Raw genomic sequence first — 27,350 nt, forward strand, 5'->3', positions numbered from 1 at the left:
TCATCCTCCTTGGGTACCAGGTGAGTCTGAAGCCCTCTCTCCTCCTCTTCCAAAGTGGAAGGAACCTTGCATCAAGAGACATCACATCTGGTGGTGGTTCAGTGCTATGCTGGGCCTTGGAGTTCCTTGCCATGGGAGAAGGGTGGAGGGTGACGTTCTGTGTAGAGAGAGGCCTGGACATGGTGCTGAGGCAGCTTTTTGGATTACGCGCTACGGGATTGTCTCATTGGTTCAGGCTGCTCTTTGAAGGGCCCTGTCAGGACAAAGCGATGAAGACTATGAGCCTCCTGGTAGAGCCCCCACATCCACCCTCAGCAGTCATCTTGGCTCCTTTGTTTTGGGTAACAGGGCTGCTCCTCATCTACCCATGCGCTCTGCTTCCTCTCTGCCCTCTCCTCCCAGGTGCACGTCCTGCCCCCAGACATGTCCTGCTACAACCAGTGCCTGCCATGCCGGCCCTGTGGCCCGACCCCGCTGGCCAGCAGCTGCAATGAGCCCTGCGTCAGGCAGTGCCAGAACTCCACCGTCGTCATTGAGCCCTCTCCTGTGGTGGTGACCCTGCCCGGCCCCATCCTCAGCTCCTTCCCGCAGAACACCGTTGTGGGATCCTCCACCTCCGCTGCCGTTGGCAGCATCCTCAGCTGTGACGGAGTCCCCATCACCTCTGGCTGCTGTGACCTCTCGGGCATTTCCAGCCGCTACTGTGGCAGAAGGTGCCTGCCCTGCTAAAGCCACTGGCCGTGGCCCTGGGGTTCCAGCACGACCATGGTGCTGGACAATAGAAGGAGGAATCTTCAGGTCCTTGCTTTCAGAATGACTGACCTTCCTCACCTCCTCTGGCAGACATCAGCAGGAGCCAGACCAGGGGCTACCCCGAGATTTCTGAAAACATGGCCCATGTCTCTCCTTCCATCCCTCCACCTACCTCCTTCTCTCCCTTTTCTTTGTGCTCTTCTCCTCCCTTGGGTTGTGAGGCTCCTCAGATCCAGCCCTCCCACTGTGATAACAGCAGACACATGCTCTGCATGATCTCCGCCATGGGCTAGGGACGCTGCCTCTCAGTTGGTCCTGGAGATCCCTGCACTGAAGGGCCTCTGCTCAGAGTGACCTGCTTTTCCTCTGTACACTCATTAAAGATTTCTGCATCCCAGCCTGGGCTGTAGATGTTTCTTCCCTCTGCGTATGCCCTCCTGAGCTGCCCAGGGAGAATGGTTTTGCCCTTCGTGTGTACAAGATGGGTGTTTAAGGAGTCTCTTCCCCTCTCCCAGAAGAATGGGATGTTGCGACACGCTGCAGAGGGTCCTCTCTTGGGCACTGCCCCTTGGAGCTGAAGAAGACATCCCTGGCTTTCACAGAGCAAGGGGCAATCTACCCTTGCCTTGCAGCGTCTCTGCCCACAGCTCCCCCTGTCCTGCAAACAGAGAGCACAACCTCTGCTGTCCTCACGGGAAATCTACAAGTCTGTGGGAGGCTGTGGAGGCTGGGCACCCTGCAGGCTCTTAGGAACGGGCTTCCTCTTGCTCAGGACACTGCTGTGCTGGGTAAGCAGGTGGGGACAGAAGATGGATGGCACATGTGGGGAATGGGTGGAGTAAGTGCAGGGATGCCCCACTGCTTCTACTCCACCTTCATCTCCCCTCTTTTGCCCCACCTTGGGGCTATGGCCAGCACACATGGGCATGTGTGGCAGGAACATGTGTCCCATGAGGCCCAACCACCCCCAACACAGCACTTGGCAGGGCCCAGGTGGTGGCACACATGCAGGGCCGACCCCCTTCACAAGTCAGCATTGGTGTTAGCCGTAATGGACCATACATGGCAATCTCCAGTCCCTGAGGACCCTGCACCCCCATGGGCTGGGTCAGTGCAAAGACAGCAAGCAGTTTGCATGCCCCCACGCTGCTCTGTGCTGCCCACTTGCCCCCAAGCATGCAGCAGCTTTCCTCAGTTTTGCCCAGGACCTGCACTCACAGGGACTTCCTCATGCTCATTTCCACTTTTCCTGACCGTCTGTTTTGCTCCTCCTCAGGCAAGAGGTTGTTTCTCTGTTTCTTCCTTTGGTTATGTAGAGGCTATCTTCAGGATGTTTGCAGCTCTCTGGTGCCCAGCTGCACTTCAAGGATGCCCATTGTTTCCAGGCCCAGTTCGACTGCTGGCAGACATTTTTCCTGTCAGTGCTTTGCAGCCCCCTGATGTCTGCGCTTTCTCATTACAGCCTGGTTACCTCTGTAACAGCTCCCATCAGCAGGGCACCCTGTCCCTGCTCAATTACAGAGTTGTTTCCTTAGAGATCCACGTATGGTCCTGCTTGGTACAGCCTTGTCATGTCCAGAAGGAATCAACCATGCAGGCAAGAGAGACGAGCCAAAGGTGTTCTGGGGTAGACCCTTTGTCTTTCCTGGTGTCAGAGGAATGGAATCAGCCACAGCTGCAAGAGAACGTAACCAGTTTAGCCCAGGTGAAGGTACGGCACTGCCAGGGCTAAGCTGTGGGGTAGACCCCAGGAAAAAGGCCCAGGCAGAGCTCTGACAAACATTTCTGGTTTCTTGGGATGGCCCATTGCCCTGGAAGGGCTTGGCCTGTGTTGCAACTCAATACAGGACTGGTAGTTCCTGGAGACATAGGTTTCTTAATTGCCCCACTGTTTATTGCCTACCTTGAATGCCCCAGGAGACTGTTAGCAGTATATCAACCTTGGGTGAAGTTCTGGGTGCGTGTCATTGGCAAATGCATAAAACTGTGGGTGGATTCTGCTTCTGTGTTTGCACAAGGCAGCTTAGCTTGGATGAGACACCCACTAAGCTAAGCAAACCCCTTTGCTGTGAAATCCCTCATGTGGAGCTGCCCCTTTGCCTTCAGGAGAACCAGCCTGACATGGGCTGGATGGGAATCTGTCCCCTCTGCGATGCATTTCTGAGACAATGCTGGCAGGCCTTTATAGACAGGTGCGAGGAGATGGGCCTGGCTTCAGCACTGACTCCCAGGAGGACCTGGCAGTGTCCAGGGATGGAAATCCCTCACTGACAGGCACTAGCAGGAGCCTCACAGCAGTCTGCTTCTCCTATACATCCCGAGATCATCGGTGGACAGCCACGCTGAGGCACTCCAAACACTGTTACCCTGAATTAAACCAAGGACCCAAACTGTCCTGATACGGTCCTTGTTGGGGCCTGAATTCTGCAGTACCAGAGGGTGATTGTTGCAGCGTGAGGAAAAGGAGGGCTCAGGAGCAAGGAGCTGTGTTTCAGTGCCTCTTCCCTGGACACATCTCTGCCAGGCTGGTGCCATCTCCGTTCAGCTGCACTCAGGCTCCAGACCCTTCCAGCAGAACTGAAGTGCCTTGGAGGGGCCGGGCTGGCGGGGGCCCCCCGGGGCTGCGGGGCGACGTGGACCCGGCGGGCGGAGGGGCAGCGCCCCCTGGGGGCTGTGCCCCTGCCTCGCCCCCGCCACACACGCCCGGCCCCGCCCGCCACGGTTCCTGCCCGGCCGCAGCCCCGGCTCCTCTCCCCGTGGCTCTCAGGGCGCAGTAATACACCGCCGCGTCCCGAAGCCGGGGCCGGGCGAGCCACAGGGCACTGGACCGGCGGTCTGCTGCCACCGATAGCCGCCCTGCCAGGTCCGTCACATCTTGGGACCCAGTTAAAGCCCACACGAGGAATGCGGGGCCTCGGCCTGGGAGATGACGGTACCAGTGGATGGAGTCGACAGTCTGGATGTTGGGGTGTGAGCAGGTGATGTTGATGCCGGTGCCATCCCTGGTCTCTGCCCACGGCTCCTGCTGCACCTGGGCTCTGCCTGCAGCCACTGCCAAGAAGAAAAGGAGGAGAAAACTCAGAAAAGAGTTTTGTTGCGCCGAAAATATCACACAAGGGGAGAGGAGAGAAGAAAACGGTTGACAGCTGATGGGAGCATTTTCTTAGAAGAAAGCACACAAAGACATTCCTCCGGGAGTGGTTATTTGGGGACCAGGTCGGAGCAGGGCTGTTTGGAAGGAGGGTCCGAGCCGAGCCAGGAGAAGGGAAGCAGGCAGGAATGAGTGGGGGTGTGCCGAAAGGAGAGGAGGAAGGCAGGGAGCAAGGCAAGGTGGGAGGGAACGGCCGGCTGAGCTCGCTGGAGGCAGACGGGATGGCTGCAGAGGGAGGACAGAGGGGAGCGAGGTCCGTCAGAAGCCGGCGGGCCAGCAGCGAGGGCGGCCCCGGCCCCCCGCAGCCCACGTCCCGTCCCCGCCGCCGGCAGCCCCGCGCACCCAGGAGCACCGCGGCCAGCCCCGCCAGCCCTGCGGCCCGGCCCTGCCGCATCCCGCCGCTCCACCGCCCGCGCCGCGCTGCCCCTGCCAGCCCCGGCTCTGCTCCGCCCGCGCCGCCTCCTCCCCGCCGCCGCCGCCCGGCGCCGCCAGCTCCGCCCCGGGGCCGCTCGGGGGCTGGCCCGGGCTGCGAGTGCTGGGCGCCTGTGGGCGGGCAGGGCTTGGGCTGCTGCCAGCGGGGCTCTGCCCGTCCTGCAGCCCAGCCCGGGACGCGGAGGCGTGTGGGGAAAGGCTGAGGCAGCTCCTTCGGCACGGGAGAGGAGAGGGGATAGGAGAGGCAGTGGGAGAGGGAGCGAGAGGGAGAAGGAGCGGAGAAAGTAGCTGCCCGTCTGCAGCGTCCCCAGCAAGAGTGGCAGGCAGAGGGCAGCGGGCCCCGGCCTGGTAGTGTTGTGATGAGAAGCATTGGTTCCCCGTTGTGGCCGGCACTGCCGGCAGCTCCAATGGTATCGAAGCTGAGCACGTATCCGGGAGACACAGAGACAAGGACATGCACACACCATTTGGGGAAGATTCACCGAGGTCGGTTCCCCCCAGTAGCTGTTTTTGGAGACCCAAAATGCTCCTGCTGCATTTGCCTGGAGGCTGAGACCCCCTTTCCCTGCTCCAGGAGCTGCACAAGGACCCCCCTGGCTCCAGCAGCTGACAGCACAGGCCAGGGGCAGCCTCGCCCCCAGTCTGACTCCAACAGCTGCACCAAATCCACCTCCGCCGTTCTACCAGCAGCTGGCACTTTCTCCTTGCAGCACACGTGCACATGGGACAGAGTGGTATTACTCAGAAGTAAGGACAGATTTCAGAAGTGGATAGGACAGATATCAGTGCTCAGGCGCAGGGCCCAGCCAGAAAAGCATGCAGAGCATCTCCTTTTACACCCTGCTCTGTCTGCCCTCATGTGTTCCTCCTGGCTCCCCTTGCCCTGCACGTCCCCTCATGGGGTTGTATAGGTCTGTCCTGCACCCATCCCAGCCTGTGTCCTCGATCACAACCATAGCAGTTGAAAGGCCCAGGCTGATCTCCCTGGCAGTGGTGCCTGTGGCTTCTTGATAGGCCAACAACTGGTGTGAATTGCGAGGATTCTCTCTTGTTGTCGCCTCCATGTTTGTTTTCTCTGCTCTTGGTCTCTGTATACTTGTTGATTGCCTCCCCTTTTCTTAGTACCCAATTGACAAGGTCCCCGATCTGATAACCTCACTGGCATAAACATGCCCAGAGCCCCATGCACCCCCCACAAGTGGTGCGACTGCCCACATTTGGTCTCCTCACTGCCTCCCTCGTCATCTGTCGGTCAGGTTTGTGTCCGTGCATGTTCTTCCTTCCAGCTTCCTGCTGTTCTTTCTCTCTGCCCCCCTCTCAAGTGCTGAAGGGCTGCTTCTAGGGAAGGAAAGAAGGAGGGAGAAGCTGAAAGGTAAGAAAGGAAATCAGAGCTGTTGTGGAACCACTGATGGCCGCTGGCCTTAGTCCTCCATTGTGGATGAGATTGGAGGAACACCGTGGTGCTGAAAGCAGAGACATAAATCACAGCAGACAAAACAAACAAACCTCTGTTTCTGTTTTCCCATGGCTTCCTTCAACCTCTGGGTCCTCAGGCTGTAGATTGGTGCATGGAGCAGGGGCATCACAGCCCTGGAGAAGATGGACACCACTTTGTTGAGGGAGACCTTGGCAACGGGGTGGGTATAGAGGAGGGAATATGGCCGCAGGCACAACTCAACTGCAGCCAAGTGAGAGTGAGTGGACAGTATCTTGTGTCTCCTCACAGGTCTATGTTCAGAGGGAGACCATGGAGCACCCTTTAGGAGCTCAAGGAGGACAGGAAGTGCACTGGAAAACTGCTGGTGATATTGTAGTCAAGGAGCACGGCAGTCCAGAAGCTCTCAGCAGGGGCCAGCTACATGACAGGTAGCAAGTCCCAGAAGAAGCTGTGACTGTCTAGGGCCAGTGCAAGGCCAACGAAGGGGGTGTTCCACTTGTGCCAAGGAGGGCAGCATGAGCTCAGCTCACAGGCCTCCTACGAGACAGGCACACACCTTCCCTCCCATGGCAGAGGGGCAGATGGCCATAGATCAGTCATAGACCATGAGTGTGAAGAGGAGATCCCAGTTTCGGCCCACTAGTAGGTGATGGGGAGCCACACCACACAGACGGAAAAGTAAATTGCCATCTCTGCAGAGAAGGCATCTAAAAGCATAAGAGGCATCCTGACCAAGAAATGGCATGTCAGTGAAGAGGACGTTTCCAAAGACAAACTACATGGGAGGGTGCAAGTGCTGGTTGGGTACCACCATCATCACCACGAGTGTATTCCCTGTCTGGATCAGGAGGTAGATGACTGAGACCAGGATGACAGAATCACAGAATGGCTTTGGTTGGAAGTTACCTTAAAGATCATCAATTTCCAACCCCCTGCCATGGGCAGGGATGCCACCCACTAGGTCAGGATGTCCAGGGCAACTTGGTCTTGAGCACCTCCAGGGATGGGGCATCCAAATGGGACCTCACAAGGTTATAGCAGAGGGGGACAATCACCTCCATTGATCTGCTGGCCACTCCTCTTTTGATGCAGCCCAGGATGCAGTTGCCCTTCTGGGTTACAAGTGTGCACTGCTGGCTCATGTTGTGCTTCTTGTCCACCAGAACCTCCAAGTCCTTCTCTGCAGGGCTGCTCTCAATTTGTTCTTCACCCAGTCTATGCTCGTGTCTGGGATTACCCTGATCCAGGTGCAGCACCTTGCAGTTGGACTTGTTGAACCTCTTTAGGTTCATGTGGGCCCACTTCTCAAGCTTCTCCAGGTCCCTTTGGATGGCATCCCTTCCTTCTGTTGTATCAGCCGCACCACTCAGCTTGGTGTCATCTGCAAACTTGGTGAGGGTGCACTCAATCCCATTTTCTATGTAACTGACAAAGATCTGAAAGAGTACCAGTCCCAAGACAGACCCCTGAGGGACACCACTTGTCACCAGCCTTCACCTAGACATAGCGCCATTGGCCACCACTCTCTGGGTGTGGCCTTCAAGCCAATTCCTTATTCACTGAATGGTCCAACCTTCAAATCCATCTCTATCCAATTTGGAGCCCAGGATGTCATGTGGTAGTGTGTCAAAGACCTTACAGTTCAGTTTTGGGCCCCTCACTACAAGAAAGACATCAAGGCACTGGAGTGTGTCCAGAGAAGGGCTACAAAGCTGATGAAGGGTCTGGAACAAAAGTCCTATGAGGAGCAGCTGAGGGAACTGGGATTGTTTAGTCTGGAGAAGAGGAAGCTGAGGGGAGACCTTATTGCTCTTTACAACTACCTGAAAGGAAGTGGTGGGGAGATGGGGGTTGGCCTCTTCCTGCGGATAACTAGTAATATGACAAGAAGGAATGGCCTCAAATTGTGCAAGGCAAGGTTTGAAAGAAAACACTCAATTTCTACTTCCCATCTGCAAGTAATGTTTGTCCATGTCTTGGGAAGCAGGGCCTCAATAAGTCAAGTGGACCCCCTTTTCCTTCCCCTTTCACAACTGCCCTTTGGTTGGTTTAGGTCAACTGCCCTGGTGATGTCCCCTCCCCACCTCTTGCCCACCCCCTACCTCCTGGCTTTGGGGGGCTTGGAGAGAGTCCTGATGCTCTGCCAGCACTGCTCCACAGTAGCCCAAACACTGGTGCAATGGCAGTGCTGTTCTAGCTCCAAGTGCAGAGCACAGCGCTGTTGGGGCTGCTGTGGGGAACATTAACTCCGTCCCAGGCAGCCCCAGTACAGGTAAGTGCCCACAAGAGAGGAGCATGTGCGTGAACCTGACAGTGGGCACTCAGCTGAGACCCCATCAAGAAACAAGCCCAGCAGTTTGTGGACAGCATTTAGGCGAAGTACGTGGTTTGAAATGGTACCCAGAGAGACTGCAAAGAGAGGGGAGGTGGATTGGGAACCTTGCAGGAGGCACTGGAGCCAGGGCTCTTGGCACGACAATTTCAGCTTTCTTGGGATCTGCACTTAAGGCCTGAGACTCCCGTTGTTAGCCTGAGTGGCAGCAGTAAGGGAATGTGCTGGAGTACCCTGTGCTAAGAACTGGTTGCGGTCAGGAAAGACATAAGCTTCCATCACATTAGGAGAAGTTGTATGATTTTTTATTTATTTTTTATATGTAAAATGGAAGGTATGAGAGTGAAGAAAGAAGTCTCTATGGACAGGATCTGCACTGTGTGTCTTGTTAAAATCCACCTGATGCTGCACAAAAGCAAGGTCACCAGCACATGAAAGATTTACTTGCTGTCTACAATCCTCTTTTTCTTCTATCTTACTAAAACAGACACTTGATTTCCTACTGGGCCTTTCTTTTGAGATCCAGAAAGGGCCCTGCACAACCTCTCCCCCCATACAGATATCCCTGGGTCAGAGCAGGAGGAGGCAAAACAGGCCAGCAGGTTTTCCCTGAGGGCAGTGTCAGGAGGAGTAGGGTCACAGGCAGGAGCTGGGTCACCTGTAGCCAAAAGGGCCCCAAAGAGCCCCTAAGGAGTCACCCAGACTGACACCCTTTGTCTTTACTGGACTCTTCCAGCACATGAGCTGAGTCTTCTGCCCACACTGACGTGTGTTGCCTGGAAATACTTGGGCCTCCCTACCTGCCACTCAGAAGTTGCCTTCTCTGGGGAAAGGGCATAAAGCAGGAAATGAAAAGCAGCATCACAGGAAGGCAACACACATCCCGTATCATTAGGTGGGATGTTTTGCATTCAAGAGTAGCTTGTCAGAAAATAGTCCCTGCTTCAAGGGATGCCTCTGGACATGGGGCAACTAAGGCCCACTATAAAAGCCAGCCCATCTCTGTGCTCTCTCGTCCACTTCTCTGGCCTGCTTCTCCTTGGGAACAAGGTGAGTGTGAAGCCCCTTGTTGTCCCCCTCATTCTCCAAAAGCAGGTTTCAGCTCCATGGACCTCTCAGCTGTGTTCCATGCCAAATCTTGGGGCTGCTGGTTATGGGAGAGTCAAGGGGTAGAAGGTTTGTCATGGAGGAAGGCTGGGCCTTTAGTATGATGGCTCCTGGGCTCAGGCCTAGGCTGTAGCCAGATAGGCTCTGGTGGTTCTTTTTGAGCTCTGGCAGGATGAGGCTAAGAAGCCCTCACACATCCCTGCACAGCCTCCAGCTCACAGCACTGCCTGTGCCTTGGTTCACTCTCGGTGCGGTGACAGGCTGTTCCTCATGCATCCCCATGTTCTGCTTCCTCCCTGCCCTCTCTCTCAGGTGCACCTCCTGCCCCCAGACATGTCCTGCTACGACCAGTGCCAGCCGTGCCAGCCGTGCCAGCCCTGCGGCCCGACCCCGCTGGCCAGCAGCTGCAATGAGCCCTGCGTCAGGCAGTGCCAGAACTCCACCATCGTCATCCAGCCCTCTCCTGTGGTGGTGACCCTGCCCGGCCCCATCCTCAGCTCCTTCCCGCAGAACACTGCTGTGGGATCTTCCACCTCCGCTGCCGTTGGCAGCATCCTCAGCTGTGACGGAGTCCCCATCAACTCTGGCTGCTGTGACCTCTCCTGTATTACCAGCCGCTACTGTGGCAGCAGGTGCCGCCCCTGCTAAAGATGTCAGACAGTGCCCCAGACCAGGACCCCAGGAACTCAGAACATGCTGCTGGACAAAAATGGACAGAAGAACAAACTTTGTGTTGATGTTTTAAGAGGAGCTGAACATCTCTGGCTTGTCCTGTAAAGACAGACAGGAAGGGGCCAGCCTGGCTTCTCTGACAACATGGCCAATGTCTACCTTTTTTGTTTTCTACTCACTCTTTTCCTCTCTTTTCTTTGTTGCCCTCTGCTCCCCTTCAAGCTCCTGTGAAGCCCCCAGAAACCAGCCTGGAGTGACCTGCTAGCCTGTCCCCACTTGTGGGCCAGGTAGATGGGGCAACTGTGCCAAAGGAGAAGTTGAACAGATTTTTGTCTGCTCATCCTGCTCAGTGTTCTGGGGACTTCCTCTTGGAGTCACCTCGTTTCCCTCCTGAGACTCAATAAACATTTGCAGCAACCCTGAGTATGTCCTAGTCTGGTCTTTCCATCTGCAGAAATGGACAAGGGAGAAAGCTGTTGTTTTGGTGGGATTTATTGGGGGGCACTGCCTCACTCTTTTGGGCATTGGAGGGGAGGGCACACTGCAGCGATTCATCTTTCAGGCACTGTCTCTTGAAACTGAGGAAGACATCCCTGGTTCCTCCACAGCCAGTGGACACCAGTCCTTGACTTGTGATACCTCCACCTAGACACAGTCCCTTGATCTTGGAGGCCCCAGATCTTGGGGAAGAGTGTTCCTCTTGCTTTGGGTGGAGCTGTGCTGGGGACAGAGGCTCAGACAAAGATGATCCCAAAGGATTGCAGAAACTGGGAATGGTTAATTGTCTTGGGAATGGCCTTCTGTCTCTACTGCACTATCCCCTCTCCTCCTGATCATGGGCAGCATGTCTGGGCATGGAGAGCAGTTATAGCTTCCCTGCGCATCCCTATCACCCTTCAGCATGGCATCTGGCATGGCCCACCTGTTGCCAGGATGTGTAGGGTTGAAGGGATCCACAAGTTCATACTGGTACCTGCTACAGTAGGCCACACTTTGGAGCCCCAGTTCCTGTGAACCCAACTCCTTTTTGCCTGAAGGGACCCAGGGCAGGGACTGATGCCCAAATACTAATGGCTGCTCGGTCTTGCTTTCTTTTCCCCAAGCATGGATCAGCTTTCTTCAGGTCTGGGAACTCAGAGACCCCCATAGGTGCCACAAATCCACTTGTTCCAGAAAAGACCCTCTGAGGGTGCAGAAATCCTAGGCTCCACTGAGACATAGCAATGAGAATGGGAGCTGTTCTTCTTTACCATGACCCTAAGATTTCAGGAGATGATATCAGAATGACCTTTCATGTTGCAATACGAGCAGCAGTAAGCATCAAAGAAAAAGCCTTTTCCTCGCCTAAATGGCTCTTCCCATGGCCTCTCTTGATCACTGCCAGTCTCATTCTCCCTCCATCTCCACTCTCTCCCTCACACTCTGTATGGCTGTCTATATGGATGAGGCTCTGGGCAACATTTTCCAGTGCCCATAGCAGGGAGTCTGAACTCAATGATCTTTAATGTGCCTCCCAACCAAAGACATTCTATGATTCTGCAATTCTGTGGTCGTATCATTTGTGATCTCACAGAGAAGGGTGGACGAAATAATATATTTTTTGGAGTGCAGTGTTAGTGGGGATGGGGTCCAAACCCAGTAGAACAACCTGCACACCTGAGAAGGCAACAAGTGAGCATCAGAGTGAGATGATGAGGGAAGGAAAGAGAAGAATGTGGCATGTCCTCGTACACACAAGCCCTTTGAAATTCAGCTGAAGCTTGCTAGATACTCAGGACTGCACTTCAAAGATGCCCAAGAAAGTGACCCAAACAGACATCACCTGACTGCTTCGGACACATCCAGCAATAGAGCTGAGCCTTATGCCCTCATTAACGCAATCTTGTTCTAGAAATCCTTGGGCCTTTCATAACAGCACTCTAAAGAAACCATCACTGCGGAATGGCCGTGGCCTAGATCTGGAAATGAAAAGGCAGCAGTGCAGGAAACCAATGCACAGCCCATATCATTTGTTGGGATGGTCTGCATTCAAGATGAGCTTGTCAGAAAATTGTTACCTCTGCCAAGGGAGACTCTGGGCCTGTGGCAATGAAGGACTAGTATAAAAGGCAGCCCAGCTTCCTGCTCTCTCATCCAATTCTCTCGCCTTGTCCTCCTTGGGAACCAGGTGAGTCTGAAGCCCTCTCTCCTCCTCTTCCAAAGTGGAAGGAACCTTGCATCAATAGACATCACATCTGGTGGTGGTTCAGTGCTATGCTGGGCCTTGGAGTTCCTTGCCATGAGAGAGGCTTGGATAGAGAAATTCTGTGTAGAGAGAGGCTGGGACAAGTGGCTGAGGTGGCTTTTGGTTTATGCACTATGCGAGAGTGTCTCTGGGCCAGGATGCTCTTTGAAGGACCCTGTCATGAGCCTCCTGGCACAGCCTCCACATCCACCCTCAGCAGTTGTCTTGGCTCCTTTGTAATGGAGTAACCAGGCTGCTCCTCACCTACCCATGTGCTCTGCTTCCTCTCTGCCCTCTTTCCCAGGTGCATCTCCAGCCCAAGACATGTCCTGCTACGACCAGTGCCTGCCATGCCGGCCCTGTGGCCCGACCCCGCTGGCCAGCAGCTGCAATGAGCCCTGCGTCAGGCAGTGCCAGAACTCCACCGTCGTCATTGAGCCCTCTCCTGTGGTGGTGACCCTGCCCGGCCCCATCCTCAGCTCCTTCCCGCAGAACACCGTTGTGGGATCCTCCACCTCTGCTGCCGTTGGCAGCATCCTCAGCTGTGACGGAGTCCCCATCACCTCTGGCTGCTGTGACCTCTCGGGCATTTCCAGCCGCTACTGTGGCAGAAGGTGCCTGCCCTGCTAAAGCCATGGCCCTGGGGTTCTTCTCCCAGGAACTATGAACATGGTGCTGGACAAAGGAGGAATCTTCAGGCCCTTGCTTTCAGAATGACTGACCTTCCTCACCTCTTGTGGCAAACATTGGCAGGAGCTAGACCAGGGGCTATCCTGAGTTTTCTGAAAACACGGCCCATGTCTCTCCTTCCATCCCTCCACCTACCTCCTTCTCTCCCTTTTCTTTGTGTTCTTCTGCTCCCTTGGGCTGTGGGCCTCCTCAGAGCCAGCCCTCCCACTGCAGTAACAGCAGACACATGCCCTGCATGATCTCTGCCATGGGCGAGGGACACTGCCTCTTGGTTGGCCCTGGTGATCCCTGCACTGAGGGGCCTCTGCTCAGAGTGACCTCCTTTTCCTCTGTACACTCATTAAAGATTTCTGCATCCCAGCCTTGTTTGTAAATGTTTCTTCCCTCCGCATATGCCCTCCTGAGCTGTCCAGGGAGAATGTAGCAGTGGGGGAAAGACCAGAGAAGGAGTGGGGCATCCATGGAGAAAAAAGATTTTACAAAGCTAAAGGTGAAGAAAGGACGAGGGTGGATCAAAGCGGCCATGAAGGAGCTGAGATTGGGTCTGAAGGAAGGAGAACAGTTTGGTGGAAGCAGTGTTAACGTGTTGTTTGTATTCACTGAAGAAGAGCTTCTGCAAAAGTGGCGTCTGGTATGGAAGACGAGCCCTCAGGGATCATGAGGCAAAGAAGCAAAATATTCCAGTCAGTGGTTCCTTGAGGTCTATTTGGTCATCTGTTGGCAGGAACCTGACACAGCCTGGAAGGCTTTGCAGGGACAGTGGCAGTCTGCAGGGCTTGCAGGGTTGTTCCTTCAGGTGTCCCTGGGAGCCAGAGCCTTCGGGTGTCCCAAGAGGGCTTTGGGGCCAGACAGTGGAGTAGGCAGGTGCAGGCAAGGCAGACAAGGAATGGGGGAGGTGGCAGAGTAGACTTAGGTATCAAGAAAAGAGACATGCAAGCACGTATCTGGGGCACATGGTTCAGAAAGGCCAGCTGTTGGGGTGAGGACCTTCTCCAGCAAGGGGAGCACAGAAAGTAGAAGGGAAGGGTGGAAGAAGAGGGAAGGAAACTCTGCACATCTTGGAGTGTCCTGAAAATGAAGTCTGATCCTCTGAGCCGTGTGTCAAATTTCAAAACCCATCAATTTGCAGGCCTCCCTCTGTAAGGTGTTAGTGACTTGAGAGAAGCAGTGGGAGCAGAACTGCGTGGAGGTCTCTCTGGTGCTACACACAGCTCATGCAGTCAGGTGTGCCCCTTCCCTTGCCCGACATCAACGTTGCTGAGTGTGCCGTCCTGCCCCCTCACACCCAGCTGGGTCCGACCCACATCGGACCCCCAGCGTCTGACCCGGGAGAACTGAGGGGCCTCAGCGGGGCCGAGCCAAGGCTGGGGCTTGGCTGGTGGGGGACCGTCCGGGGCTGCGAGCGGTAAGGCGGCCCCGGCGGGCAGAGCGGCAGCACCCCCTGGGGGCTGTGCCCCTGCCTCGCCCCCGCCACACACGCCCGGCCCCGCCCGCCACGGTTCCTGCCCGGCCGCAGCCCCGGCTCCTCTCCCCGTGGCTCTCAAGGCGCAGTAATACACCGCCGCGTCCCGAAGCCGGGGCTGGGCGAGCCACAGGGCGCTGGACCGGCGCTCTGCTGCCACCGATAGCCGCCCTGCCAGGTCCGTCACATCTTTGGACCCAGTTAAAGCCCACACGAGGAATGCGGGGCCTCGGCCTGGGAGATGACGGTACCAACGGATGGAGTCGACAGTCTGGATGTTGGGGTGTGAGCAGGTGATGTTGATGCCGGTGCCATCCCTGGTCTCTGCCCACGGCTCCTGCTGCACCTGGGCTCTGCCTGCAGCCACTGCCAAGAAGAAAAGGAGGAGAAAACTCAGAAAAGAGTTTTGTTGCGCCGAAAATATCACACAAGGGGAGAGGAGAGAAGAAAACGGTTGACAGCTGATGGGAGCATTTTCTTAGAAGAAAGCACACAAAGACATTCCTCCGGGAATGGTTATTTGGGGACCAGGTCGGAGCAGGGCTGTTTGGAAGGAGGGTCCGAGCCGAGCCAGGAGGAGAAGGGAAGCAGGCAGGAATGAGCGGGGGTGTGCCGAAAGGAGAGGAGGAAGGCAGGGAGCAAGGCAAGGTGGGAGGGAACGGCCGGCTGAGCTCGCTGGAGGCAGACGGGATGGCTGCAGAGGGAGGACAGAGGGGAGCGAGGTCCGTCAGAAGCCGGCGGGCCGGCAGCGAGGGCGGCCCCGGCCCCCCGCAGCCCACGTCCCGTCCCCGCCGCCGGCAGCCCCGCGCACCCAGGAGCACCGCGGCCAGCCCCGCCAGCCCTGCGGCCCGGCCCTGCCGCATCCCGCCGCTCCGCCGCCCGCGCCGCGCTGCCCCCGCCAGCCCCGGCTCTGCTCCGCCCGCGCCGCCTCCTCCCCGCCGCCGCCGCCCGGCGCCGCCAGCTCCGCCCCGGGGCCGCTCGGGGGCTGGCCCGGGCTGCGAGTGCTGGGCGCCTGTGGGCGGGCAGGGCTTGGGCTGCTGCCAGCGGGGCTCTGCCCGTCCTGCAGCCCAGCCCGGGACGCGGAGGCGTGTGGGGAAAGGCTGAGGCAGCTCCTTCGGCACGGGAGAGGAGAGGGGATAGGAGAGGCAGTGGGAGAGGGAGCGAGAGGGAGAAGGAGCGGAGACAGCAGCTGCCCGTCTGCTAAGGCATCTCCTTTGGGCGGGGGAAGGGGAGAGGAGGGGAGTGAACGGGGTAGGAGATGAGGAGGGAGAGAGGAGAGAAGAGGGAGAGGAGAAAGCAGCTGCCTGCCTGAAGCGTCCCCAGTAAGAGGGCAGGTGGAGGGCAACGGGTTAGGTCCGGCTGGGCCTGGGAGCTTGGCACTGTGGTGCGCTGGTTTCCCGGCTGTGGCCGGCACTGTCGCAGCTGCGGAAAGCCAGCAGCAGGAACGGGTCTGGGGGCACAGCGCCCTGACAGCACCCCAAACCGCCCGGGGCCTTGCTGTGTAGCGCTGCCCATTGAGCTGTCATCGCCAGTCGTAGGTCTCTGCCCAGACTGAGGGGCCTGGCTGCCCATTTCCCCTTTACAGGCTCCACTGCTATTGAAGTTGAGCACGTACCCATGAGACACACGGACAGGGACATGCACGCCCCATTTGGGGAAGATAAATCCAGGCCGGTACCCCCATTAGCTGCTTTTGGAGACCCCAAACGCTCCTGCCGCATTTGTCTGGATGCCAAAACCCCCTTTCCCTGCTCCAGGAGCTGCACAGGGACCCCCTGGCTCCAGCAGCTGACAGCACAGGCCAGGGGTGGCCTCACCCCCAGTCTGACTCCAGCACCTGGCACCAAATCCACTCCTGCCACTGCACCAGCAGCTGGCACTTTCTCCTTGCAGCACACATGCACATGGGACAGAGCGAGATTACGCAGAGGTAAGGAAAGATTCCAGAAGAGGACAGGACAGACGGCGGTGCTCAGGCACAGGGCCCAGCCACACAAGTGCATGGAGCAGCCCCTTTTACACCCTGCTCTGTCTGCCCTCATGTGTTCCTCCTGGCTCCTGTTTCCCTGCACGCCCCCTCATGGGGTTGTATAGGTCTGTCCCGCACCCATCCCAGCCTGTGTCCTGGCCCACAGCTGTAGGAGGTACAAGGCCCAGGCTGATCTTCCTGGCAGTGGCACCTGTGGCTTCTTGATAGGCCAACAACTGGTGTGAATGGTGAGGTTTGTCTCTTGTCATTGCCTCTGTGTTTGTTTTCTCTGGTCTCGGTCTCTGTATGCTTGTTGAATGCCTCCTCTTTTCTTAGCATCCCAATTGACAAGGTCCCCAGTCTTAGAACCTCAGTGGCATAAACACATCCACAGCCTCGTGTACCCCCCCCAAGTGGTGTGACTGCCCAGGTTTGGTCTCCTCACTGCCTCCCTCATCATCTGTCGGTCAGGATTGTGACCCTGCGTGTTCTTTCAAGCTTCCTGCTGTTCTTTCTCTCCACAACCCAGGGAGGTTGTGGAGTCTCCTTCTCTGGAGATATTCAAGGCCCGTCTGGATGCCTACCTGGGCCATCTGGAGCTTGGAGAGAGTCTTGATGCTGTGCCAGCACTGCTCCACAGTAGCCCAAACACTGGTGCAATGGCAGTGCTGTTCTAGCTCCAAGTGCAGAGCACAGCGCTGTTGGGGCTGCTGTGGGGAACATTAACTCCATCCCAGGCAGCCCCAGTACAGGTAAGTGCCCACAAGAGCGGAGCATGTGCGTGAACCTGACAGTGGGCACTCAGCTGAGACCCCATCGGGAAACAAGCCCAACAGTTTCTGGACAGTATTTAGACGAAGTACGTGGTTTGAAATGGTACCCAGAGAGACTGCACAGAGAAGGGAGATGAACTGGGAGCCTTGCAGAAGGCACTGGAGCCAGGGCTTTTGGCAAGACAATGTCAGCTTTCCTGGGCTTTGTACTTAGGCGCTAAGAAACCCATTTGTTAGTCTGAGTGGCAGCAGTAAGGGAATGTGCTGGAGTACACCATGGTGAACACTGGTTGGTGTCAAGAGAGACATAAGCTTCCATCTTATAAGTACAAGTTGTATGACTTCTTTATTTATTTTTTAAATGTAAATTGGAAGGTATGACAGTGAAGAAAGAAGTCTCTATGGACAGGACCTGCACAGTGTGTCTTGTTAAAATCCACCTCGCTCTGTCTGATGCTGCACAAAAGCAAGGTCACCAGCACATGAAAGATTTACTTGCTGTCTACAATCCTCTTTTTCTTCTATCTTACTAAAACAGACACTTGATTTCCTACTGGGCCTTTCTTTTGAGATCCAGAAAGGGCCCTGCACAACCTCTCCCCCCAATTCAGACATCCCTGGGTCAGAGCAGGAGGAGGCAAAACAGGCCAGCAGGTTTTCCCTGAGGGCAGTGTCAGGAGGAGTAGGGTCACAGGCAGGAGCTGGGTCACCTGTAGCCAAAAGGGCCCCAAAGAGCCCCTAAGGAGTCACCCAGACTGACACCCTTTGTCTTTACTGGACTCTTCCAGCACATGAGCTGAGTCTTCTGCCCACACTGACGTGTGTTGCCTGGAAATACTTGGGCCTCCCTACCTGCCACTCAGAAGTTGCCTTCTCTGGGGAAAGGGCATAAAGCAGGAAATGAAAAGCAGCATCACAGGAAGGCAACACACATCCCGTATCATTAGGTGGGATGTTTTGCATTCAAGAGTAGCTTGTCAGAAAATAGTCCCTGCTTCAAGGGATGCCTCTGGACATGGGGCAACTAAGGCCCACTATAAAAGCCAGCCCATCTCTGTGCTCTCTCGTCCACTTCTCTGGCCTGCTTCTCCTTGGGAACAAGGTGAGTGTGAAGCCCCTTGTTGTCCCCCTCATTCTCCAAAAGCAGGTTTCAGCTCCATGGACCTCTCAGCTGTGTTCCATGCCAAATCTTGGGGCTGCTGGTTGTGGGAGAGTCAAGGGGTAGAAGGTTTGTCATGGAGGAAGGCTGGGCCTTTAGTATGATGGCTCCTGGGCTCAGGCCTAGGCTGTAGCCAGATAGGCTCTGGTGGTTCTTTTTGAGCTCTGGCAGGATGAGGCTAAGAAGCCCTCACACATCCCTGCACAGCCTCCAGCTCACAGCACTGCCTGTGGCTTGGTTCACTCTCGGTGCGGTGACAGGCTGTTCCTCATGCATCCCCATGTTCTGCTTCCTCCCTGCCCTCTCTCTCAGGTGCACCTCCTGCCCCCAGACATGTCCTGCTACGACCAGTGCCAGCCGTGCCAGCCGTGCCAGCCCTGCGGCCCGACCCCGCTGGCCAGCAGCTGCAATGAGCCCTGCGTCAGGCAGTGCCAGAACTCCACCATCGTCATCCAGCCCTCTCCTGTGGTGGTGACCCTGCCCGGCCCCATCCTCAGCTCCTTCCCGCAGAACACCGCTGTGGGATCCTCCACCTCCGCCGCCGTTGGCAGCATCCTCAGCTGTGACGGAGTCCCCATCAACTCTGGCTGCTGTGACCTCTCCTGTATTACCAGCCGCTACTGTGGCAGCAGGTGCCGCCCCTGCTAAAGATGTCAGACAGTGCCCCAGACCAGGACCCCAGGAACTCAGAACATGCTGCTGGACAAAAATGGACAGAAGAACAAACTTTGTGTTGATGTTTTAAGAGGAGCTGAACATCTCTGGCTTGTCCTGTAAAGACAGACAGGAAGGGGCCAGCCTGGCTTCTCTGACAACATGGCCAATGTCTACCTTTTTTGTTTTCTACTCACTCTTTTCCTCTCTTTTCTTTGTTGCCCTCTGCTCCCCTTCAAGCTCCTGTGAAGCCCCCAGAAACCAGCCTGGAGTGACCTGCTAGCCTGTCCCCACTTGTGGGCCAGGTAGATGGGGCAACTGTGCCAAAGGAGAAGTTGAACAGATTTTTGTCTGCTCATCCTGCTCAGTGTTCTGGGGACTTCCTCTTGGAGTCACCTCGTTTCCCTCCTGAGACTCAATAAACATTTGCAGCAACCCTGAGTATGTCCTAGTCTGGTCTTTCCATCTGCAGAAATGGACAAGGGAGAAAGCTGTTGTTTTGGTGGGATTTATTGGGGGGCACTGCCTCACTCTTTTGGGCATTGGAGGGGAGGGCACACTGCAGCGATTCATCTTTCAGGCACTGTCTCTTGAAACTGAGGAAGACATCCCTGGTTCCTCCACAGCCAGTGGACACCAGTCCTTGACTTGTGATACCTCCACCTAGACACAGTCCCTTGATCTTGGAGGCCCCAGATCTTGGGGAAGAGTGTTCCTCTTGCTTTGGGTGGAGCTGTGCTGGGGACAGAGGCTCAGACAAAGATGATCCCAAAGGATTGCAGAAACTGGGAATGGTTAATTGTCTTGGGAATGGCCCTCTGTCTCTACTGCACTATCCCCTCTCCTCCTGATCATGGGCAGCATGTCTGGGCATGGAGAGCAGTTATAGCTTCCCTGCGCATCCCTATCACCCTTCAGCATGGCATCTGGCATGGCCCACCTGTTGCCAGGATGTGTAGGGTTGAAGGGATCCACAAGTTCATACTGGTACCTGCTACAGTAGGCCACACTTTGGAGCCCCAGTTCCTGTGAACCCAACTCCTTTTTGCCTGAAGGGACCCAGGGCAGGGACTGATGCCCAAATACTAATGGCTGCTCGGTCTTGCTTTCTTTTCCCCAAGCATGGATCAGCTTTCTTCAGGTCTGGGAACTCAGAGACCCCCATAGGTGCCACAAATCCACTTGTTCCAGAAAAGACCCTCTGAGGGTGCAGACATCCTAGGCTCCACTGAGACATAGCAATGAGAATGGGAGCTGTTCTTCTTTACCATGACCCTAAGATTTCAGGAGATGATATCAGAATGACCTTTCATGTTGCAATACGAGCAGCAGTAAGCATCAAAGAAAAAGCCTTTTCCTCGCCTAAATGGCTCTTCCCATGGCCTCTCTTGATCACTGCCAGTCTCATTCTCCCTCCATCTCCACTCTCTCCCTCACACTCTACTTCCATATAGACAGCCATAGAAATTTTTATCCATCCTTCTCCTGGCATCCATCCACCCATTCTTTACTTCAGGACCCTCCTGGAAATGAGCTAGAAATTACAGTCTATCAAATCCAGATTACTTTTTTTTTCCCTTGTTCCTTCTTTCTTTTCTTGTATCATTTTGCAATAACCAAGTAGGTCTGAAAAAATTGGAATATTTGATAGAAAATTAGTTGCCAAGGCTTCAAAGAGATTTTTAAGTTGATGGAAAGTAATGCAGGAGTTCTCCTGCTTTCCCTTAGGCTATGGGGCTGTGAAACCAGGTGTCCTACACTTCATCCAAGCTTGAACAGTGAGGAAGGTCTCTGGGAGGTCTCTCATTTAAGGTTTCCTTTGGGATTTGATGCCAGAGCCAGATTGGGATGGTGTATCCAGAGGAGAGGACAGCACAGGGTGGAGATGTGCAGGGACTGCTCAGAGAGAGGAGTCCAAGGAGGTCAACCCATTTCTCCAGTAGGCAGCTTTAGAAGGAAGAGAAGGGAAACTGCACAGTGCAGCCCACCTGCCTGGAAGCCCACCCCATGGGACTCTTGGAGTAAGTTGGGAGGGAGGGAAAGAGGAAGACATGGCACGTCTGCGTGCAGGGAAGCCCGTGGGTGACCAGGCAAGAATTGCAGGGCTGGGAGCTGCTGGGCCCCCTCCTGTCACTACAGCCACAAACAACGCCACCACAGCGTCCCAGACCAGCTTCGCTTGCCTGTACTGGATCCATCATGCTCTTCAGCTGAGTCCTCTGCCACCAGTGACTCAGTCCTGGCCCAGAAATCCTGGGATCTCTCCATCCCGTACTCAGAAGAAGCATCCAAGAGGAAATGGGTGTGGCATAAGCCAGGAACTGAAAAATGTAGCATTGAGGGGGAAAAAGCCACACAGCCCATGTCAGTAGCTGAGAGGTTTTCCATTCATCACAAGCATCCTAGAAAATTATCCTTTCTGTGGAGGCTACCTTTGGGCCTGGGGCGGTGCAGGGCCATCAGAAAATCCACGCCAACACCTCGACCCCCTCAACTTCTTTTTCTTGGGAACCCGGTGTGTCTGAAGCCCTTTCCACATGTCCTTTTCTAATAATGCTGATACCTGTTGTGCTGGGTTTTGACGATGGTGGTCATGAGAGAGGGATTGGGAAAGGTGTGACTCAGAGACCATGTGGGACCAGGCTGAGTAGGATTTTCACCTAAGAGAGAGGCAGCATTCTTGTTGGTCCTGGCCACTCTTTTCAGATCATGTCTTGATGAAGACATTTTGCTCCACACATGTCCCTGTGCTCTTCTTCCTCCCTGCCATCCCATCGGGTCCCGTTCATTTGTGTATGTCAGGTTTGTTTAGATGATCTCTGACCGGCTCTTCTTCAGCCAAGGGAAAGTCCTCCTTTCTCTGGACTTCCTCTCTTGTCTCCAGGGTCTGAGATTCCTGAGATTTACATGATTTAAATAAATAAATAAATACAAATAGAAAAGCAACATATTTCATAATTTCTTGTTAGAATATTCCATGTTCCAGACTGTGCCCGTTGCCTTGTGTTCTTTCAAGTTCAAGAAGTTTGGCTCCATTTGTCTCTTTATCCTACCGCCAAGTGTCAGAAGCATCAAAATGCTCTTCTTTACTTTCTCTTCTGAAGACTGAAGAAGAAAGGTTCTCTCTGCCTCTCCTCATGGCTCCCATTGCAGAACCTCCACAGAGAGGATCACAGCATGGTGCTAACCTACACCTCCACAAATCCTTGATAAACAGGTGCAGACAGCAGGTCGATGATCTTTGAGCATGGGCCGAGCTTAGCAGTGCCTGCATCCCCACTTGTGTGTCTCTGTCCGAGTGTAGCTTCAGAGATGTCCCAGCAGTGAGGTAATGACCATAAATGTCCTCTTTATGTTTCAGCCATGGCTGTGTTTGTTGCTGGTGCCTGCTTGTGCTGAACCACACACCATCAATAGCAGCACAGGCCCTCAGCCCATCTCATGACCATGCCCAGAGCCTGTCTCCTACCCAGCATGTGGGCCCCCTCCTTTCCTCTGGCAAGGCCAGCCTGATGTTTGCTAGCCAAGGGATGTGTGCTGTCACCCACTCATCTCACAAGCATCCCCACAGTCACAGGGATCCCTCAAAGATTACCATGGGTTCTCAGCCTGCCCAGTCTTCATGCCTGGGCCCTGGGCTCCCTTACCCACCTCTGGCTCAGACTTTTCAGGCAGTTTTTCCTCTCATTCACCAGCTAGTCCATCTTGGAATATGCTAATGCATGGCACATACACACCCCTGCTTATCATGTTAAATTCTTTAATTGTTGTGATACTATCACAGCCTTGACTCAGGCTTTACATAGAAGAACACCAGTTGCTCACTCAGTCCTCACAGGAAGAAGACGATGGTGGAGGCCTCCCTGGCCAGCAGTGATCACAGGCTTTGCCATCCATCAACAGTCCTGGACTAAGTCCCACTTAAGTCTTGCTGCTGCCTTATCTTATAGACAGGGCTTGCTGTGCTGTTATTCTTTCCTACTCCCGAACAGGTGTCACTATCTCCTGGCAAACCAGAACCTGGGTATTGATAACCCTGATGGGCTTAATCACCCTGTCAGTAGGTGCTCCCAACACCTTCTTGGTGACTCAGCACTGGGGGCTTGATAACACTGGTGCCCTTTCTCACCATGACAGCGGGTATCTCCAAACTCTGGGGCCAGTGAACAGGAGAGACAAGGGGGCAGGGGTGCGCATTAACAGTCCCCTTCCACATTATGGATATTTGCCTTACTGTTGGTTATGCTAACCACACTGCCAGGCATCAGGAGCAGGGCCTGCCACTCACACTTGGCTCACCACAAGCCCCACGTGTCCTTGCTGGGCAGGCTCAGCTCAGAGCTCCATGCAAACTGTGATGAGAGGGAGCTGCTCCTCACAGCACCCGCACCTTCCTGTATAAAGCTGCATGCTGCAGGCACCAGTGTGGGTTCAGTGCACACAGGTAGACAGTGCTGTCCTGGAGCTTGGCATCCTGCATGTGGAGAAGCACCTGGGAGTTCTCCACGGAGAGCACAGGGGAGAACAACCTGGAAATTACTTGCAGCTAGAACTGAGGGGACTGGGTCACGCGCTGCTGGTACCAGAAAATTTAGAAAGCAGAGCAGCTGGTGGAGAAACTGCAGTGCAGAGTTGCATTGTGTCCCACCTGGATGGTGGTTTCCTGTGCAAAGTGCAGCACAGGTCCTTCTGTGCATGACCTGTGAAGCCAGAAAGACATTACAGCATGGCTAGACTGTATCCATTCTCCTCCTCTCTGTACTGTGTCTATCATTTCACCACCTGGCTCACTCTGCATCTCCCTTTTCACGGGCTATAAAGTGCTGAGCTAAGTACACATGCACTCTTCTTTCTGTAGATGCTATTCAATTCCCATATCCGTCTGTCAGCTTACCTGCTTTTTATCAGTCTCTCACCAGGCTTTGAGTCTATCTGTTCTCAGTCTCCCCCAGCTCTCTTAACAGTTTATCTCTCTTCCTGCAGCACAAGGGACGAGCCATTCCTGCCCTACCTCACTTCATCATTACTTACTGCAACTTGTCCTTTTGCGACATCTCTGAGGGGTGACCTTATTAATGTTTATAAATATGTAAAGTGGGATTGTCAGGAGGATGGAGCCAGGCTCTTCTCAGTGACTTCTAATGATAAGACAAGGGGCAATGTGTGCAAGCTGGAACATAGGAGGTTCCACTTAAATATGAGAAGAAACTTCTTCACAGTGAGTGTGACAGAGCACTGGAACAGGCTGCCCAGAGGGGTTGTGGAGTCTCCTTCTCTGGAGACATTCAAAACCCACCTGGACGCGTTCCTGTGTGACCTGATCTAGGTGTTCCTGCTCTGGCAAGGGGATTGGACTAGATGATCTTTCAAGGTCCCTTCCAATCTCTAACATTCTGTGCTTCTGTGATCTAATTTCTTGCATGGAGTTAACTTTCTTTCCAGGTCTTCCAGGAAATCATCCTACTGAGGATTACGTCCATCCCCATATATGCTGACGGTATTTTGTCCAACACATTTAGGGGCACAAGTGCCCCTTGTCCAGCACATTTAGGAGGGCACAAGCTCCTATCTATCATTCCGATCTGTTGCCTAGCAGCATCCTCTCTTTCACCATACATGCCTATGAACAGTGCATGTAAAAATGCTAGGCATCTGCAAAGGAAAAATGCAGAATCATCTTGAATCTTCAATCCATGCAGAATTCATCCCTGTACACTCGTTGCTCCTGACATCTCCCAGACTGTCTCCCATTCCTGTCTGCAGCCCCTGCTCTCCCTAGAGAAAAGAATTCCAGTTCTTCCAGGGAGGCAGGACTCCAATTTCCCCCCTCCAGAAGTGATGTCATCTTGCCCCTATCTTGCCCTCCTGAATGTCACACCTCACCAATGTCTGCCAGTGCCATCAAGGCTGGCAGAAAAAGCAGGACCATGTCACACTCTTGCCTTCACAGTAGTGCCCAGAAAGGAGCTCAAGCTTATGAGTTCAATTCCCTCTCTGCCAGCTCTGGATGGTCACACTCAAAGAGTTGTGGTCAATGGTTCAGTGTCCAGGATGAGACAAGTGATGAGAGGTATTCCTCAAGGGTCTGTTCTGGAACTGGTATTAGTTAATATCTTTGTCAGTGACATGGACAGTGGCACTGAGTCCACCCTCAGAAAGCTTGGTGACGACACCAAGAGGTGCATTTCTCACACTGGAGGGAAGGCATGCCATCCAGAGAGACCTAGTCAGGCTTGAGAAGTGGACCCATGCAAGTCTCCTGAGGTTCAACAAAGCCAAGTGCAAGGTCCTTTGTGTGGATCAGGACAATCCCAACCACAAACACAGGCTGGGCTGACAATGGTTTGAGAAGAGCCCTGAAGGACTTGGTGGTGGTGTTTGATGAAAAACTCAAGATGAGCAGGCAAAGTGCACTTACAGCCCAGAAAGCTAACCTTAATCTCAGCTGCAATGAAAGAGGCATGAATGCCCAGTGGAGGGAGATGATTGTGCCCCTCTACTTTGCTCCTGCGAGACCCCACCTGGAGTGCTGCATTCAGCTCTGGGGCCCCCCTCATAAGAAAGACACAGACCTGTTAGAGTGGGTCCAAAAGAGGGCCACGAAGATGATCAGACAGCTGGTCAAGGGGTTACGGTTTTAAATTGTCCAGCACATTTTAAAACAGTTTTAAAATTTAAACGGTTTTAAAATTTAAAATGGTTTTACAAGAGAGTAGATTTGGATTAGCTATTAGGAAGCAATTATTTTCTATGAGGATGGTGATACAGAGGAACAGGTTGTGCAGAGAACTTGTGGATGTCCCATCCCTGGAAATGTTCAAGGCCACTGTAGTGGTGACCTGGCAGGAGCTGCTGCCCGTCGGGGACACATTTTGGAATAGTTTTCTCCTGATGGATGGACCCCCTGGTATGGGCCCATATTGGAGCAGTTCTTGAAGAGCTGCTGCCTGTGGGAAGCCTGCATAGGATCAGTTCAGGAAGGACAGTATCCCATGGGAGGGACCGCACACTGGAGAAGGGAAGACAGTGACTGTGAAGGAGTGGCAGAGGTAAAGCACTATGGACTGAATGCAACCCCCATGCCCTGTTCCCCTGCGCCACTCAGGGCAAGGAGGTGGAATAGGGTGGATGAGGGGAAGGTGTTTCTAGTCCTTAGACATTTCATCCCAGCAGTCTAAAGAAACCAACACTGAGGAATGTCCATGGCCTAGATCTGGAAATGAAAAGGCAGCAGTGCAGGAAACCAACACACAGCCCATATCATTTGTTGGGATGGTTTGCATTCAAGATGAGCTTGTCAGAAAATTGTTACCTCTGCCAAGGGAGACTCTGGGCCTGTGGCAATGAAGGACTAGTATAAAAGGCAGCCCAGCTTCCTGCTCTCTCATCCAATTCTCTCGCCTTGTCCTCCTTGGGAACCAGGTGAGTCTGAAGCCCTCTCTCCTCCTCTTCCAAAGTGGAAGGAACCTTGCATCAAGAGACATCACATCTGGTGGTGGTTCAGTGCTATGCTGGGCCTTGGAGTTCCTTGCCATGAGAGAGGCTTGGATAGAGAAATTCTGTGTAGAGAGAGGCTGGGACAAGTGGCTGAGGTGGCTTTTGGTTTATTCACTATGCAAGAATGCCTCTGGGCCAGGATGCTCTTTGAAGGGCCCTGTCAGGACAAAGCAATGAAGACCATGTGCCCCCTGGCACAGCCTTGACACTCAGCATTTGCCTTGGCTCCTTTGCGATGGGGTACCCAGGCTGCTCCTCACCTACCCATGTGCTCTGCTTCCTCCCTGTCCTCTCTCCCAGGTGCATCTCCTGCCCCCAGACATGTCCTGCTACAACCAGTGCCTGCCATGCAGGCCCTGTGGCCCGTCCCCACTGGCCAGCAGCTGCAATGAGCCCTGCGTCAGGCAGTGCCAGAACTCCACCATCGTCATCCAGCCCTCTCCTGTGGTGGTGACCCTGCCCGGCCCCATCCTCAGCTCCTTCCCACAGAACACCGCTGTGGGATCCTCCACCTCCGCTGCCGTTGGCAGCATCCTCAGCTGTGACGGAGTCCCCATCACCTCTGGCTGCTGTGACCTCTCGGACATTTCCAGCCGCTACTGTGGCAGAAGGTGCCTGCCCTGCTAAAGGCACTGGCCATGGCCCTGGGGTTCTTCTCCTAGGAACTACAAATATGGTTCTGGACAAAGGAGAAGTCTTCAGGCCCTTGCTTTCAGAATGACTGACCTTCCTCACCTCTTGTGGCAAACATTGGCAGGAGCTAGACCAGGGGCTATCCTGAGTTTTCTGAAAACATGGCCCATGTCTCTCCTTCCATCCCTCCACCTACCTCCTTCTCTCCCTTTTCTTTGTGTTCTTCTCCTCCCTTGGGCTCTGTGGCTCCTCAGAGCCAGCCCTTCCACTGTGGGAACAGCAGACACATGCCCTGCATGATCTCTGCCATGCTGCCTCTTCGTTGGCCCAGGTGATTCCTGTACGGAGGTCACTAAGTGACCTCCTTTTCCTCTTTACACTCATTAAAGATTTCTGTATCCCAG

At 54.5% G+C, this 27,350-nt stretch overlaps 4 protein-coding genes and 1 gene segment (V, D, J or C); 3 read left to right on the forward strand and 2 right to left on the reverse strand.

The window, feature by feature from the left end:
* LOC121059545 (feather keratin Cos1-1/Cos1-3/Cos2-1-like) lies at window positions 1-27,350 on the forward strand. The gene is made up of 3 exons (XM_040536418.1): window positions 1-20; window positions 403-713; window positions 26,925-27,350. The coding sequence occupies exons 2-3, from the start codon at window positions 424-426 to the stop codon at window positions 26,938-26,940; spliced, it is 306 nt and encodes a 101-aa protein (XP_040392352.1). The 5' UTR covers window positions 1-20; window positions 403-423; the 3' UTR covers window positions 26,941-27,350.
* On the reverse strand, window positions 3,202-4,310 carry LOC121059503. The segment is given in 2 exon segments: window positions 3,202-3,804; window positions 4,247-4,310. Coding segments are annotated over 2 exon segments (552 nt in total).
* LOC121059539 (feather keratin Cos1-2-like) lies at window positions 9,502-10,308 on the forward strand. Its single transcript, XM_040536413.1, has one exon. It carries the CDS (start codon window positions 9,547-9,549, stop codon window positions 9,859-9,861), a length of 315 nt encoding a protein of 104 aa, XP_040392347.1. The 5' UTR covers window positions 9,502-9,546; the 3' UTR covers window positions 9,862-10,308.
* Window positions 12,033-19,257, forward strand: LOC121059512 (feather keratin Cos1-2-like). Of its 2 annotated transcripts, none has more exons than XM_040536401.1 (2): window positions 12,033-12,052; window positions 18,475-19,257. In XM_040536401.1, exon 2 carries the CDS (start codon window positions 18,496-18,498, stop codon window positions 18,808-18,810), a length of 315 nt encoding a protein of 104 aa, XP_040392335.1. In that variant the 5' UTR covers window positions 12,033-12,052; window positions 18,475-18,495; the 3' UTR covers window positions 18,811-19,257. The 2 variants fall into 2 exon arrangements, with proteins under 2 accessions (XP_040392335.1, XP_040392334.1); XM_040536400.1 differs by lacking the exon at window positions 12,033-12,052 and adding an exon at window positions 17,965-18,105.
* LOC121059495 lies at window positions 12,740-15,136 on the reverse strand. Its single transcript, XM_040536389.1, has 2 exons — window positions 15,073-15,136; window positions 12,740-14,627 (listed from the first exon to the last, which is right to left on the reverse strand). The coding sequence occupies exons 1-2, from the start codon at window positions 15,122-15,124 to the stop codon at window positions 14,020-14,022; spliced, it is 660 nt and encodes a 219-aa protein (XP_040392323.1). The 5' UTR covers window positions 15,125-15,136; the 3' UTR covers window positions 12,740-14,019.

The sequence above is a fragment of the Cygnus olor genome, chromosome 25 (assembly GCF_009769625.2).
Source record: "Cygnus olor isolate bCygOlo1 chromosome 25, bCygOlo1.pri.v2, whole genome shotgun sequence".
Classification (NCBI taxonomy): domain Eukaryota; kingdom Metazoa; phylum Chordata; class Aves; order Anseriformes; family Anatidae; genus Cygnus; species Cygnus olor.

Coding starts and splice junctions, on each gene's coding strand:
- LOC121059495 (XM_040536389.1), bottom strand. CDS start 15,124: ATGCGGCAGGGCCGGGCCGCAGGGCTGGCGGGGCTGGCCGCGGTGCTC. Junction 14,628..15,072: donor GCTGGCCGCGGTGCTCCTGG/GTGCGCGGGGCT, acceptor TCTTCTTGGCAG/TGGCTGCAGGCAGAGCCCAG.
- LOC121059539 (XM_040536413.1), top strand. CDS start 9,547: ATGTCCTGCTACGACCAGTGCCAGCCGTGCCAGCCGTGCCAGCCCTGC.
- LOC121059512 (XM_040536400.1), top strand. CDS start 18,007: ATGCCTCTGGACATGGGGCAACTAAGGCCCACTATAAAAGCCAGCCCA. Junction 18,106..18,474: donor TGCTTCTCCTTGGGAACAAG/GTGAGTGTGAAG, acceptor CCTCTCTCTCAG/GTGCACCTCCTGCCCCCAGA.
- LOC121059545 (XM_040536418.1), top strand. CDS start 424: ATGTCCTGCTACAACCAGTGCCTGCCATGCCGGCCCTGTGGCCCGACC.